General features: G+C 41.8%; 1 protein-coding gene across 1 annotated transcript in view; it reads left to right on the top strand.

The window, feature by feature from the left end:
- TNKS (tankyrase) overlaps positions 1-15,587 on the top strand; it is a 315,995-nt gene that overhangs the window by 229,075 nt on the left and 71,333 nt on the right. The window contains exons 13-17 of the mRNA XM_074993939.1: positions 1,884-1,963; positions 6,601-6,746; positions 7,863-8,028; positions 14,587-14,806; positions 15,080-15,189. Of these exons, the coding sequence (XP_074850040.1) occupies positions 1,884-1,963; positions 6,601-6,746; positions 7,863-8,028; positions 14,587-14,806; positions 15,080-15,189 (722 nt within the window). The remainder of the gene's footprint in view (positions 1-1,883; positions 1,964-6,600; positions 6,747-7,862; positions 8,029-14,586; positions 14,807-15,079; positions 15,190-15,587) is intronic.

The raw sequence follows: 15,587 nt of genomic DNA, 5'->3' as shown, positions 1-15,587 counted from the left end.
GCTCTCCCTTTATGCCGGAAATAAGAAATAGTCTCAGAATCACTGATTAGGCTGCATTACAGATATAATTATTCCTCAGCTTCTTAAACTGCAGGGGGTTTAAGCAATGTATCCTTCCACAATAAAAAATATTTTCCAGTGAAATTATAGGAGAAAAGAAATACAGCTGCCAGAAATGTTTGTGGCACACATGCCTCTTTTGAGTCCTATTTTGTTACAAATAATGAAGAGTTTCTATTTTAGCCGTCAGAAGTGGTCAGGAGACTACAGTGACCTTTCCAAGGTCAGCTAGGCTGTCACACCTTTCCATCCAGCCTCTTCCTCTCTCTACAGCTGTCTTCCTCATGCAGGTACTTAAGTCCCACACAGCAGTCAGGTGGAAGAAGAGGAAGCAATAGCTGGTCAAGATGGGCAATGGAGGGGAAGAGTTTAGGTCTGGGTTTGGAGCTAATACCTGTAATTTTTAACTACCAGTTAAAACCAAGGAAGGGAATATTTGAAATTCATCTTATCACTCCCCATTCCATTTTTTAAAGCCAGATCTAGTAAATATTAGAGGCAGAGAGATTTTTCAGTTTGGCAGTTGACGCTGTTGTGACACTAGGGCCTACCAGTTTATCCAGAGTGTAAGCTTAACTGTAAATTATGTAGTATTCATAAAATTTGTAGTAACCTATAATAGCAAATGTTGATGGGCAAAGTAGGAAAGGAATAGAAAATAACTGTTAGTCTAAACAAAAGGTTTAAATTAATATGATTTTAAAATGTGGTCAGATTATAGTTGTTAAATACAAAATATATAGAAACAGAACTTGGTGAGCCAAAATTGGCATGTTAGATATTAGGCCCAACTGGCAAGTAAAATAACGTTGGGATGTAACCTCCCACCTATCCCTCACTTTTTCCGTCCTTAAAAAACATAATTTTGTGGAAAAGATACTTAAAAAGCAAGCACATTTGACCAAATAAATGGAGCCTACAAAAGCAAACTTCTACTCCCTCTGTTTCCTGGGGCCCTGGGTCTGTCTTATCCTAATTTTAAAAAATTCCCTGACCAGACTACAACTGGAAGAGAGAGAGAGAGAGATTTCATCCCCAATGGTATTGGAAAGGAAGGAACACGAGCAACAGCAATAAAAACATCTCAAGCCCACGTCAACTAACATCTTTTTTCCAAAAAATAAGTTCTCTTTGGTACCAGCTAAGAGACTCTCAAACAAGGAGTTTTTCTTTTTAAACTCTATTCAACTAAAGATAAAGAAAAATAATGTTAAAATTAGAGCCTTATTTAATACTTTACATATCAAAGGTTTTAACTTTCTCCTCTTCTATATCTATAATAAAAGATTTTAAAGGTTTTTAATAGTATATTTGCCATGATGCTAAGCAAGCTCAAGAGTCTGTACACCAAACCCCAGACTTTGTTCAAAACTGTTTATTAATAGACCATAACTTAGTTGTGGTAACACCTTTGGCCCATTTATTCCTTCTAAATTAATATAACTGTGCACAATTTTTACATTATCAGCAAGTCATACCTGGCAAGTCTGAGTGCACCCTGGACAGCCATTTCTCATGGCCAGATTCTAGACTCCAGCTCCTGCTTTTTGCTGTGTTGGCCTTCTAGTATGCTCAGGAGTAAAAAACCTGTACAATCCTATTTCAGCATTTGAAGTCAGCAACTCTGCTTCTTATTGCCTAAGTGATTCTGAGCCTTGGACTTCAACTCGAAGTTGCTTAAGCACTTTAAAAATTGTGTCTGTAGTCTCCTTGAATAATTTAGAAAATAATAGAAATAATACAGGGCTTAGGACAGCATAGTAGTATTGTAATTGTTTAGCCCTATGCCAAAATACCTAGCAAAGTTTCTTTTGTTTCTATAGAAAATACACCTGTGCGCACTTCTGATGTAGACTATCGACTGTTAGAAGCATCCAAAGCTGGAGACTTGGAAACTGTGAAGGTAGGTTTGTCTAGGTGATACTTACATGATGCAAAGTATTACCATGAAAGACCTCTGCTAGGAGGAAGTGGAATGACCCCCCACCAAAATCCTATAAAGACTGTGAAAATAGATTGATTGATTGCTATGGCGGAATACAACTTAATAGCTTAAGCAATTAGGGACAAAATCAAGAATGCTAAGGCACACAATTGGTTACATCTGGCAAGGGACATAAAAGGCAATAAAAGATTTGTTAAACATGTTAGGGGCAAGTATAGGTCCTCTACTTAGTGAAGGAGAACTAATAATTGATGACATCAGAAAGGCTGAGCTGCTTAATGCTTGTTGTGCTTCAGCTTTCACTGACAAGGTTAATGGTGACCAGATACTCAACACAATTAAAATGAACAAGGTGAAGAAACACCTGTCAAAAATGGGGGAAGATAGGTTAAAGAACATTTAAATAGATCAGATGTTTTCAAGTCTGCAAGGCTTGCTGAAATTCATTCTAGGATACTTAAGGAACTTGCTGAAGCAACCTTGGAATTGTTAGTGATTATCTTTGAGAGCCGTTAGAGGATGGAAGAAGTTCTAGAGAGTTGGAGAAGGGCAAACAATAGAACCTGCTTTTAAGAAAGGGAGAACAAAGGTGAGCTGGAAAATTTACAGATCAGTCAGTATTACTTTGATATGAGGAAAAACACTGGAACATTTGTAAATAGCTAAAGCTGTGGTTCCCAACCTTTTCAAAACAGGAACCCATTTTGAAAATTCAGTTAGACTTTGTGTCCCAAGGCAGTTCAAAACGGGGCAGGGGGGAGGAGGTTCTCCCCTGTGAAAAATGCATGCTTAAACCTCTCTCAGCCCCAAACCACCCCCTCCACCTACCTCACTCTAGCACTGCACACTGTTGCTGCTGCTGCTCCTTCGCCAGGCCGCTGCTGCCTCCTCTGCGGCGCTACCTTTCTTACTCCCTTTCCACACCTGCAGTGCGGGCAGTTCCCTGCCCTGCCATGCTGAAATGGGACTCAATTTCAACTTGCAGATCACACAAAACTAGGGGGAGAGGTAGATACATTGGAGGGTAGAGAGAGAATGCAGAGTGACCTGGATAAATTGGAGGACTGGGCCAAAAGAAATCTGATGCAGTTCAACAAGGAGAAGTGCAGAGTCCTGCATCTGGGGCGGAAGAATCCCAAACATTGTTACAGGCTGGGGACCGACTGGCTCAGAAGCAGTACGATGGAAAGGGACCTAGGGGTTATGGTGGATGAAAGGCTGGATATGAGTAAACAGTGTACCCTTGTAGCCGAGAAGGCTAACGGCATACTAGGGTGCATTAGGAGGAGCATTTTGAGCAGATCTAGAGAAGTAGTTATTCCTCTTTATTCGCCACTGGTGAGGCCACATCTGGAATATTGTGTCTAGTTTTGAGCCCCCCAGTATAAAAAGGATGTGGATTTGCTAGAGCAGGTTCAGCGGAGGGCAACAAGAATGATTAAGGGGCTGGAGCACAAGACCTATGAGGATAGGCTGAGGGATTTGGGCTTGTTTAGTTAACAGAAGAGAAGACTTAGAGGTGATTTAATAGCAGCTTTCAACTTCCTGAAGTGGAGCTCTAAAGAGGAGGGTGAGAAACTGTTCTCAGTAGTGTCAGATGGCAGAACAAGGAGTAATAGTCTGAAGTTGAAGAGGGAGAGGTGTAGGTTAGATATTAGGAAAAACTACTTCACCAGGCGGGTGGTTGAAGTATTGGAATGCGTTGCCTAGAGAGGTGGTAGATTCTCCATCCCTTGAGGTTTTTAAGTCCCAGCTGGGCAAGGTCCTGGCTGGGATGACTTAGTGTGGGTTGATCCTGCTTGAAGCAGGGGGCTGGACTAGATGACCTCCTGAGGTCCCTTCCAGCCCTATAATTCTGTGATTCTGTGAATTTAACTGGTTTAATGGCCAGATCCCATCTGCCAGCCATTAAACCACTTAAACTGAGTTCCGTTTCAGCATGGCAGGGCAGTGACTGAGAGCTGGACGAGTGAGCAGCAGCAGGAGCCACAAATAATTCCTTAAAGAGCCACATGCAGCTTGGAGCTGCCCAGCTGGTGACCCATAGAAAATCTAATGGCGACCCATGTTGAGGTCCCTACCCGTAGGTTGGAAATCCCTGAGATAGAAGATAATAGGGTTATAAGAAACAAACAGCCTGGATTTGTCAAGAACAAATCATGTTAAAGCAAGTTAATTTCCTTTTTTGATGGGGTAGCTGGCTTAGTAGATGGAAGGAACCAATCAATAGGGTATATCTTAATTTTAGTAGGGCTTCAGTACATGTGATATTATTATAAACAAATGATGAAAATATGGTCTAGATTAAATTACTCTGAAGTGGGTGCACAACTGATTGAAAGATGGTACTCAAAATGTAGTTGTAAATGTGTTGCTGTCAGAGTGAAAGGATGTATTTAGTGGGGTACTCCACGGTCAGTCCTGGATCTGGTATTATTCAGTATTTTCATTAATGACTTGGATAGTGGAGTGCAGAATATGGCTTATAAAATCTGCTGATGACATGAAGGTGGGTTGTCAGCATTATGGAGAATTTAAAATTCAGAATTACTTTAACAATTAACTAATTGGTCTGAAATCAACACAGTAAAATTCATTAAAGATAAGTTCTTTGACTGCTTATGTCTGTTGCACAGTAGAGGTGTTGTGTGTGCTCCCCACACACCCCCACTGGTTGGAAGTTTTCCCTCAGCAGTGTACGTGCTCTGGTGACCCTGGAGTGGTGATTCCATGACTTGGTGTATTGGGGTGTTGTGCACCCCCCCAACTCTGTTTCTTATTGCTACCCAGGATACTGCTGGTATGTTCTGCTGCTCTGTGTTAGTGTTGTTCATAATTTTGTCTAACAGCCTTTTTCCCTGTAACAGAGTTATAGTTATCCCTTAGTAGTCAGGGTTAGCAGTTGATCCTGAACAGGCTTTAAATTATGTGGCTGCTGTAGGCATCCCAGGCCCATCTGCGATTTTCACATCAGCTGCCTTCACTGTCTGGAAGAAGGACACATTTGCAACAGATGTCAAATATGTAAGTTGTTTATAAGCAGGACAAAAAGGGAGAGGGACCGTCATCTCATGGCATCTCTTGATGAAGTCACCATTAACTCCAGCGCCAGAGCAAAGATTCATCTTTGCCCTGAGCACAACAGGATTATTAGTGTGAGTACCCCACTGACACCATCTTCCAACCAGCACCAGTCTCCCTTCCCAGCACTCTTGAAAAAGACTAAGAAGCTTATGAGGGGATGATCTCTCATCTCCCGTAAGTGAAAGGGAAGGGCTGGAGAAGACCCCTGGCCTGCGTTGCGTGGCTCAACTCCTCCATCGGGGAGTCAGACACCAGCCAGCATCACTACACCAGGCAGGTTTCACTGGAAGGAGGTTCTCACAGCGTGAATCAGAGCATAGTTCACTAGTGCCTGGGCTTAGACCTGCAGAAGCATGTGCCCGCTGACAAAAGGAGCAGCATCGATCCTTCATCTCACCTGGCTGTGGGTCACAAGACTGCTCTGAAGACTGCTGCTGCTGTTTTGATCTTCTGTGGGCAGTGATTACCTCAGGTTCCTCTTGGGAAGTGGGCTACTCTGGATGCCAGGTGATCTTCCCAAAACACACAGGCTTCCTCCAGTTTACAGTGGGCCCTGGCCATTTCCAGTTAGCAGTGTTGCCTTTCAGCTTAGTGACAGCACTAAGAGTGTTGATCAAGAGCACAGCAGTGATCACTGCTTACCAGAGACACAGAGGGGCACAAATATATCCATACCTCAGTGACTGGCTCATCAAAGGCCTTTCTAGATCCTAAGGTCTGATGGGACATTAAGGAGGTACTGACCTCTTGCAAGCCTCATAAATGCTGTAGTGTCCATGTTAATCTCTATGCAAAGGATAAACTTTATCGGAGTGATCCTAGACTTGGCCATTGTCAGAGCTTTCCTGCCATTGCACAGGTTTCAGGCCTTGTTGAGCCTTACTGTGGAGGTATCCATATTTCTCCTGATGACAGCCATGGTCTGCCTGTGCCTGTTGGGCCACATGGCAGCATGCATATATGCAGTGCACCACACCAGGCTCTGCGTGCAATCTGCCCCAGCAATAGCTAGGTTTCACCCATTCCCCCTACTGGGATTATCTGGAAAAAGTCATCATTGTTCCCCCAGCAATTCTTACCTCATTTACCTCACTGTGGTGGAGGACCATGGCCAAAAATGTCCTGAAGATAGTCTCATTTGACAACCCCACTCCTTCAGAACTGGACACCACAGACCGGCTTCCCCACCTGAAAAATGGGCATTATACCTACCTGCCTTCTCTTGTGATCCATATAGATAGATTCTGTTTATCAGTATTCTAATTTGTGGACTTGAGGAGCTGAACTCAAAATATACTGCCTTAATAAAAGGAAAATTTGTCAGATGGAAGCCATGAAACATGAGTCAGTGCCCCTGTTCAAGTTCATAAAACGGCCAACTCTCAGAACAGAAATTTGTAGTTACTTTTCAGATTTTAATTAAGGGAAAAAATTAGGTGAAAACACAAGCCAGCCTCTAACTGTGATCAAGTTCTATAGTAAACTTGTTGGTTTCTCTTTTATCTTAACAGCAGCTTTGCAGCCCTCAGAATGTGAATTGTAGAGATTTGGAGGGACGTCATTCAACACCACTGCACTTTGCCGCAGGTTATAACCGTGTGTCTGTGGTAGAGTATCTGTTGCACCATGGAGCCGATGTGCATGCCAAAGACAAAGGGTAACTTTTCAGTACTATTTCTGCTTAACCAATGTTCTCATAGTCATTGTGGGAGAGCATTAACGGTCTTCTAAGTAATATTTAGCTTTCTTGTTGTACTGATACCAAAAGATTAGATGATAGTATTATAGTTGGGATAGTAGTACTTCTGTACTCCCTGCAGCTTTTTCTTCTCTATTCCCTTTTTTGTTTTGTTCATTCTGCTAAACAGTGTTTTTGAAATATTTCTGAAGGTCTAAAACTGGCTTTTTAGCTATATGATGTGAAATAGCCAGGGTGACTTCTGCACATTTTTCTCATCTTAATGGGTGGTTTATCTTAATACAAAAAGTTAACTTCTAAAAAGTTGACTACTGGTTGCTAGAACTGTTATGACACATTTCTCCCTTTTAAATCAAACTGTCTGGAAAAGCCAGAAATATTACACAATGTCTTTATTATTTGTAGCTTCCCAAGTAGTTTAATACAAAAGGATGAAGATTGTCACAATAGTTAGAAGAAACAAACTCATTTTTTAAAAAGTTAATTTTCTGTATTAATATAAATCACCAACAATGAAGCAAAAACTGAGCAGGAGGATGGTAAGATTCATGGCCTAAATGTCCTAAAGTTTCAAGCTCCTTCCATATGGAATTGAGTACATTTATTCTTAACACTCCCCTCCCCTCATCTTCCCCCAGGATATTACAGATGTAGGACCCAAACTTAACGTATCAGATGGGATTTTAGCCACCCTCTAAAACTATTTTTGGAAATTTACACTCGAGTATCTAAAGTTGGCATTACAACAGTGATTCTTGCAACATATGCAATATTGTTAGCAGTGTTGATATGGCCTGTTGATAGCAATGACCAGTAATGACAATTGGTTGAACATCATCAGTTAGGAACATCATTGGCGGGAGCTGAAGAACTGTTTGTATTTGCTCCCTGGAAAAGCAATGTTCATTTCATAGTAACCTCAATAGCAGGGCCTCTAAAGCTGTGAAATGGGGGATATTAAAAGATGCTGGTAGCCTCAGAGAGGAAGAAAAGACAGTTTTATCCACTGGAACTTTGTAAACTTGTATTTGAATTTAACTTTTGGTAACTAATAGTGTTTTTCTCTTTAATTAGTGGCTTAGTACCTCTGCATAATGCGTGTTCTTATGGACACTACGAAGTGGCTGAGCTATTAGTGAGGCATGGGGCCTCTGTCAATGTAGCAGACCTGTGGAAATTCACGCCTCTGCATGAAGCAGCAGCAAAGGGAAAATACGAAATCTGCAAGCTTCTTTTAAAAGTAGGTCATTTACAATTACCAGGTGTATTTTTCAATGTGCGTTCATTAAAGATCTGAAACAAAGATTGTTTTATTGTTTTTCAGTGAGTTAATTTAAATTCATATTCATCTTAAATTTTACTGAGATACCTGGAGGTTTCTATGTTGAAGGTGAACACTTTTGAAGTTTCTTTCTGAACATGTTCTACTACTACTTCTACTTAACCCTTTTTCTCTGAGTAGAGCATAATTCGTCCACAAGTCTCCACTTCACTCTGTCTCGGGATGAAACTGCTAGCTGACTCCAGGAGTACCTCAGTTGTTGCCGTTCAGTCTCTGTAGACCTTCTCCACATTGTCCGTGGTCGTCGTCTTTTGCATTTTCCTTGCAGGTTCCATGTGAGGGCTTGACAGACTATGCTGGATGATGGTTTTCTGAGTGTGGCCCAGCCATTCCCACTTCGTCTTTTGATTTCATTGTCAATTGGTTCTTCTGCTGTGTTCCAAAACCCCTCATTTGTGACAAAGTCTTGCCATTTGATGTGAAGGATGTACCTCAGGCATCTGTTTATGAATGTCTGTAGCTTGTGATTTGAAGACTTTAGTACACCAGTTCTTGCATCCATACAAGAGCACACTCTTCATATTTGTGTTGAAGAGCCGCAGTTTCATCTTCTCAATATTCTTTCTGAACTCAATATGGGATGGAGAGTCTAGAATGCAGCTGTTGCTTTCCCCGTCCTGGCACTGGTATTCTTATCTGTTCCTCAGTCTATGCCCATAATACTCCCCAAGTAAGTGAACTGCTCCACATCTTCCAGGTCGTCCCCTCTGAGTGTGATGGTGGTGGTGTTGGACTGGTTGATCCTCATTGTCTTGGTCTTACCCTTGGTCTTGCCCTTGTTAATGCTCAGTCCAGCCATTGTTGCAGTTTTGTCTAGTGTTGTTACCCTTTCTTCTATGTTTTCATGTCGGTGTGAAAGGAGGGTAACATCATCAGAAAAATCAATGTCTTCTAGCTATTTGAAAAGTGTCCACTGAATGCCTCATTGATGGCCATCTTTTGTCCTGTTCATAATCCAGTCCATTGTGATCAAGAATAGGAAAGGTGACAATAGGCACCCTTTTTGTACTCCTGAGAATATACTGAAGGATTCTGTCGGGACACTGTTACAAACAGCTTGCCATGTTGAGGGTTTGTACATTGAACAAATCAAGTTAATAATTTTGGGTGGGATGCCATGGTGTTACAGCAGTTTCCACAAAGTGTCTCTATCAACACAGTCAAAGGCTTCTTCAAAGTCTGTGAAGGTCATATATAGGAGGGAGTTCCACTCAAGCAATTGTTTTGTGATCACTCTGGGAGTTGCTATTTGGTGAGGACAGGATCTCTCACTTCAGAAACTGGCCTGTTCCCTGAGCGGTCTTATGAATTTCTGTCTTCATTCTCTTCAAGATAATCCTGTTGAACACTTTTCCTAGAACAGACAGTAATGTGATACCCCTCCAGTTCTTGCATTCCTTCAGGTTGCCTTTCTTTGGAAGCTTGATAAGGTAGCCATCTTTTCAGTCTGGTGGGATCTCTTCAGTGTCCCAAATTTTCCCAAATACATCATACATCCTGTTGGCTGATGTCTCACTACCTGCCTTAATTGCTTCTGCAGGGATGTTGTCTGGACCAGGCGCTTTTCCACTTTTCTGATTTCTTCTGTTGTAGGTCTGCTGCTGTTAATTTGCAGTGGTATATTTGCAGGTGGTAACTCGGGAGGTTCCATGTGGGCAGGGCGGTTCAGTAGCTCTTCAAAGTGTTTGTTTCATCTACGGAGGTGTTCACTTGGGTTCGTTAGCACATTCCTCTCCTGTAGGAATTGTAACGGTCAAGAGTGCAGTCCGATCCCTCTGTGAAGCCTCAGGAGAATCTAAACAGACCAGTCTGTGCAAGGTGAAAAGCTGCAAAATAACTGCCATGGGAACTACTGCAGAACAAGGCACGCTTGCCAAGACTTCAAGGCTACGCTGGCAGTAGGCCACAAGAGATAGTGATAAGAAATGCATAGGCAATTTTAGGCAATCTTATGTTAATGAGTTCAGCTTTATCAGCTGGTGTTAGGAGGCCTGTTACAGAGCCTCTCCCCGAGCGAAGCTCCGACGCATCGGGTTTTCCCCCACTGGTGACTGTGGCGTCTCCAGGGCTCCCGTCGCGGGTGTCACGCGCTTTCAATAAACTAAATATAGCACTCGCGGTTTTCCCCCACTGGTGACTGTGGCGTCTCCAGGGCTCCCGTCGCGGGTGTCACGCGCTTTCAATAAACTAAATATAGCACTCGCCTTCTGGGTGCAGCCTTGTTTCTGGGGAACCCGAGCCCGGTTGGCTACATCTCCTTATCCTGTACTGGCTGATCCACTGTATGCCATGACCTGGCTAGCTTCCATGTGATGTTATAGAGATCTTTCAGGTTTCTCTTTCCTGCAGCTTGTTCAGTTTGTTGTGCAGGTTTTTCCACAGAGTTCTTCTTTTCCCATGTTATAGCCTTTTTAACTTCTTTGTTGGCTTCTGAATACAGTGTCTGAGTTTCCACCTTGGCTGCTATTGTTGACTGCTGCTTTTCTGTCCTTTTGTTTTTTCAGAGCTTATTGTGGGATCCATTCTTTGTGACGCCTTGTCCTCTTTCCCAGTGTCTTATCGCAGGTTTCTTTCCAGGCTGTTTTGGTGTGTTCCCAAATTTGTTCCGCTGTAGCATCTTTCGGGAAGAGGTTTGCCAGAAGTGTATATCTGTTGGACAGCTCCACTTGGAAACTGGCTCGTGTCTCTAAATCCTTCAGCTGCTCCATGTTGAATCTCAATCCCAGCCTGATTGCTTTTGTGATGTATCTCTTGAGCTTGAACCTGAATTTTACCATGACCAAATGGTGGTCTGAACCTACATCTTCTCCTCTTCTAGCATGGACGTCCTACATCAATTCTCTGAAAGGACTCCTGATACAGATATGATCAATCTGGTTTTCTGACTGGTGGTCCAGTGAAACCCAAGTGACCTCATAGATCCTTTTATGTGGAAATACACTACCACCTGTCACTAATCCATTGAAGGAGCAAAAGTCACTGAAATGCTCTCCATTTTCATTCATGTTGCGTAGGCCTTCTTTTCCCATGGTCTTTTCTTTTCTTGTATTTATGCTTCCAATTTTCGCATTGAAGTCGCCCATCAAAATCAGCATATTCTTCTTTGCTTTCTGGTTCACCACACTTCATAGTTTCTCATAGAAGTCTGTTTTACATTCCTCAGCTGCTTCGTTGTTTGGATCATAACATTGCACAATTAGTAACAGAGAGCTAGTCCTGTTAATCTGTATTCTAACAAAACAAAACAGTCATGTAGCACTTTAAAGACTAATAAAATGATTTATTAGGTGATGACATTTCATGGGACAGACCCACTTCTTTAGATCTATAGAATTTTCAGAGCAGACTCAGTTATATAGCACAGAGGTCCAAAAAATTGTCATAAAAACTGACAAATAAAATAAATAGAACTGAAGGAGGGGAGTGAGGGGAGGGGGAATGTTAAATATCTTGCCTGAGATAATTACAAACATCAAAGGAAGGGAATCAATCCTTGTAGTGCATGAGATAATTGCTGTCCCTGTTCATATCAAGTGTGTTAATGTGTTGAATTTGAGTATGAACCCCAGTTCACAAATCTCCTTATGTAATCTGCTTTTAAAGTCTCTTTGTTGTAGGACACATGTTCTCAGGTCTTCAACAGAATGGCCCAATTCATTGAAATGCTCACTGACAGGCGTATGTGTATTGAGATTCCTAATGTCTGCTCTGTGTCCATTCATTCTTTGGCAAAGTGTTTGCCTGGTTTGTCTAGTGTATATTGTAGAGGGGCCTTGCTGGCACATGATGGCATATATAATATTGGTCAAGGTACAGGAGAATGAGCCCCTGATCTTGTAATTAACATGGTTAGATCCAGTGATAGTATCCCCAGAATAAATATGTGGACAAAGTTGGCAGTGGGGTTTGTTGCAAGGAAAAGTGCCAGGATTAATACTACCATGGTGTAACCTGTGATTGCTACTGAGACTCTTCCTTAAGTTAGGAGGTTGTCTATGGGAGAAGAACAGGCCTGTCACCTAGGGCCTTCCTCAGTGTAGCATAATGATCTAGAATAGGTTGTACATTTTTAATAATGCATTGCAGGGGTTTGAGCTAGCTTGTACGCTTTTAATAATGCATTGCAGGGGTTTGAGCTGGGAGTTATAGGTAATGACAAGTGGTGTTCTATTATTGAATGCTTGGTAGAGATCTTGAATTTCTCGGTCTCTTTCAGTAAGAGCGGCGCAGATGCGATTGTATGTAACAAAGAGGGGCAGGGGAGAAAGTAATGTAAGGTGTTAACTTTAACTTCTGGTAAAAACATTCCCTGATATCAATTCACATTCCTCTCCTGAATCTCAGCTTTGCTGAAATTAAATTGTCGTCATTAGCGGTGATGCAATGCATCTCTACAGGCCATCCTTCTCTGAGTGCTTCACTGCAATGCCTCAGTATTCAGTACACCTCCTTCCCTTCTAGGGTCAGCACACTATCTACCTATTCAAAGGGGCCCAGAGGCACAGCTTTATGGGACTTGTAATCCTCAGTTGCAGGATCAGTACCAAAGCCTTTTAAATGCAGATTGCATAGATCAACGTTTTGTGTTGGATAAAAATATATTCTTAAATTTTAAAAGCCTTTATGGTTCAGTACAGCTGCTTACAAAGCACAATGCACAGAAGCTCCAGCAGTTCAAAACTAAATTATCAGAGTATAGGAGAAAACATGCACAACCGACAGAGCTGGTTGTCCAAGGGGTTACAGGAATGTTGTACAATAGTGCTGTTACAGTGCTGGTGCTTTTAGATTACACTAACACTGCAACTGTTAAAAGACACATGCAGCATAAATGCTGAAGGCAATTGCTTGAATCAAGAGTCTCCAACAATGATGCAGTTGCAAAACTTTTGAACCATGGTAGACTGGGTAGTGTGTGGATGCAAGGCGTTATTAGTGCAGATTATGTTCACAGCATGATAATCCTCTGGTATAGAGAAGGTTCTTCAGACCTGTAAGGTTACTCTGTGGATGAATTGTTTGAGTTTAGCTTTCATAATGTGTATTCTGTACAGTTGGTATCCACTAAAGTACATGGTTGTTAATTCCTGAAAATGGCTTGCCAAAAATCTCACTAGCTTTGAGAGCACTCCCAGAGCTGTGCTGCAGAATTCAGTCCATGAACTGACATACCTATATATTATTTGTAAAGAACAAATCATGCCACACGAATCTGATAGCTTTCTTTGACAGGGCAACAAGTCTTGTGGACCAGGGAGAAGTGGTGGATGTGGTACACCTAGACTTTAGTAAGCTATTTTACATGGTCTCGCATGATCTTCTTATCAATAAACTAAGCAAATACAACTTCAGTTGGGCCAATGGAAGGTAGGTGCATAACTGGCTGGATAACCGTTCTCAGAGAGTAGTTATTAATGGTTCACAGTCATGCTGGAAAAGCATAACAAGTGGTGTTCCACAGGGATGTGTTTTGGGACTGGTTCTATTCAATATTTTCAACAATTTAGGAATTGGCATAGAGAGTACGCTTATTAAGTTTGCAGGTGACACCTAGCTGGGAGGAGTTACAACTGCTTTGAAGGATAGGGTCATAATTCAAAATTATTTGGACAAATTGGAGAAATGCTCTGAGGTAAACAGGATGAAGTTTAATAAAGACAAATGCAAAGTACTCCCCTTAGAAAGGACTAATCAGCTTCGTACGTATAGAACGGGAAGTGAGTGTCTAGGAAGGGATCCTGTGGAAGGGGATTTAGGGGTTATAGTGGACCACAAGCTAAATATGAGTCAACAGTGATGCTGCAAAAAAAAAAAAAAAAAAAAAAAAAAGCAAACATGATTCTGCGATGCATTAACAGAATGTCGTGAGAAAGACACGAGAAGTCATTCTTCCCCTCTACTCAGCGCTGATTAGACCTCAGTTGGAGTATTGTGTGCACTACTGGGCACCACATTTCAAGAAAGATGTGGAGAAATTGGAGAAGACCCAGAGAAGAGGAACAAAAATGATTAAAGGTCTAGAGAACAAGAGCTATGAGGGAAGACTGAAAGAACTGGTGTTGTTTAGTTTAGAAAAGAGAAGACTTAAAAGGGACATGATAGCAGTTTTCAAGCATCTCAAAGAGGGTTACAAGGAGGAGGGAGAAAAATTGTTCTCCTTGGCCTCTGAGGATAGAACAAGGAGCAATGGTCTTAAACTGCAACCAGGGAAGTTTAAGTTAGAGTTTAGGAAAAACTTCCTAACTGTCAGGGTGGCTAAACACTGGAATAAATTACCTGAGGAGGTTGTGGAATCTCCATCACTGGAGATTTTTAAGAGCAGGTTAGACAGACCCCGGTCCTGCTGAGGGGGCAGGGAACTGGACTCGATGACCTCTCGAGGTCTGTTCCAGTTCTAGTGTTCTTTGATTCTGTACTCCTTTCTTTGCGACAATAACTTAAAGCTATGGTTTGTAGCATGGAGCAGATCCAACAAAAAAGAACAGAGATGGTAACACTCCTTTAGACCTGGTGAAAGAAGGAGACACGGATATACAGGACCTGCTGCGGGGAGATGCTGCCTTACTGGATGCTGCCAAAAAGGGTTGTCTGGCAAGAGTGCAGAAGCTGTGTACACCAGACAATATCAATTGCAGAGACACCCAAGGAAGAAATTCAACACCATTACATCTCGCAGGTAAGTAATTTACCAGAGCTTCTAACATCTCTTATCATCTTTATGTAACATAACCAACAAAAAACAGAGCATGTTATAAGGAACTGACATAGTAATAGTTTCACAGCAAGTTGCCTCAGTTACAGTGCCAGCTGTCTAGACTTGTTACAGAAAAACAATACCTTGCTGAAGAGCTGCTTTTGAATTCTAAAAATCAACTAGTTTTTGGTTTCACACCTTTCCAGTTTTTCTGTGAGTTCTACTGATGCTTTCTTTTCTCATCTCTTTTCATAGCTGGCTATAACAACCTGGAAGTAGCTGAATACCTTCTAGAGCATGGTGCTGATGTTAATGCTCAAGACAAAGGAGGACTAATTCCCTTGCATAATGCAGCATCCTATGGAGTGAGTAAAGGATTTGCACTTGTGATTTACAGTGCTAAGCTTCTAGTAACTTTGTAATATTTTTAGTACACAACATGGGAGAAGTCTTTCAAATGGTTGCATCAAAAGCAAATTATCAGACTCTGCCGTCTTGAACGAAGTTTGGTGTTGTAGCCGTGAGAGAATTATTGGCCCAAGTCACTACTATAGCATGCTCCCAAGGTCTCGGTGACTTCCATAAAAAAAACAAAAAGCCACCCTACAATTTGACTAGGAGGGGGGATGCAGTTGCTACTGTACTGTAAAGGGTCACTTACAGCAGTGTTGGAATACCATTGAAACAGTAGCTGTTACAATCACACAAACATTTGTAGCAAGTTGGCTTAATGTTTGACACCACTGGGTTTTAAGGAGAAATC

Source organism: Carettochelys insculpta, chromosome 4, assembly GCF_033958435.1.
Source record: "Carettochelys insculpta isolate YL-2023 chromosome 4, ASM3395843v1, whole genome shotgun sequence".
NCBI lineage: Eukaryota > Metazoa > Chordata > Testudines > Carettochelyidae > Carettochelys > Carettochelys insculpta.
This window is presented reverse-complemented; position numbering and strand designations above follow the sequence as displayed.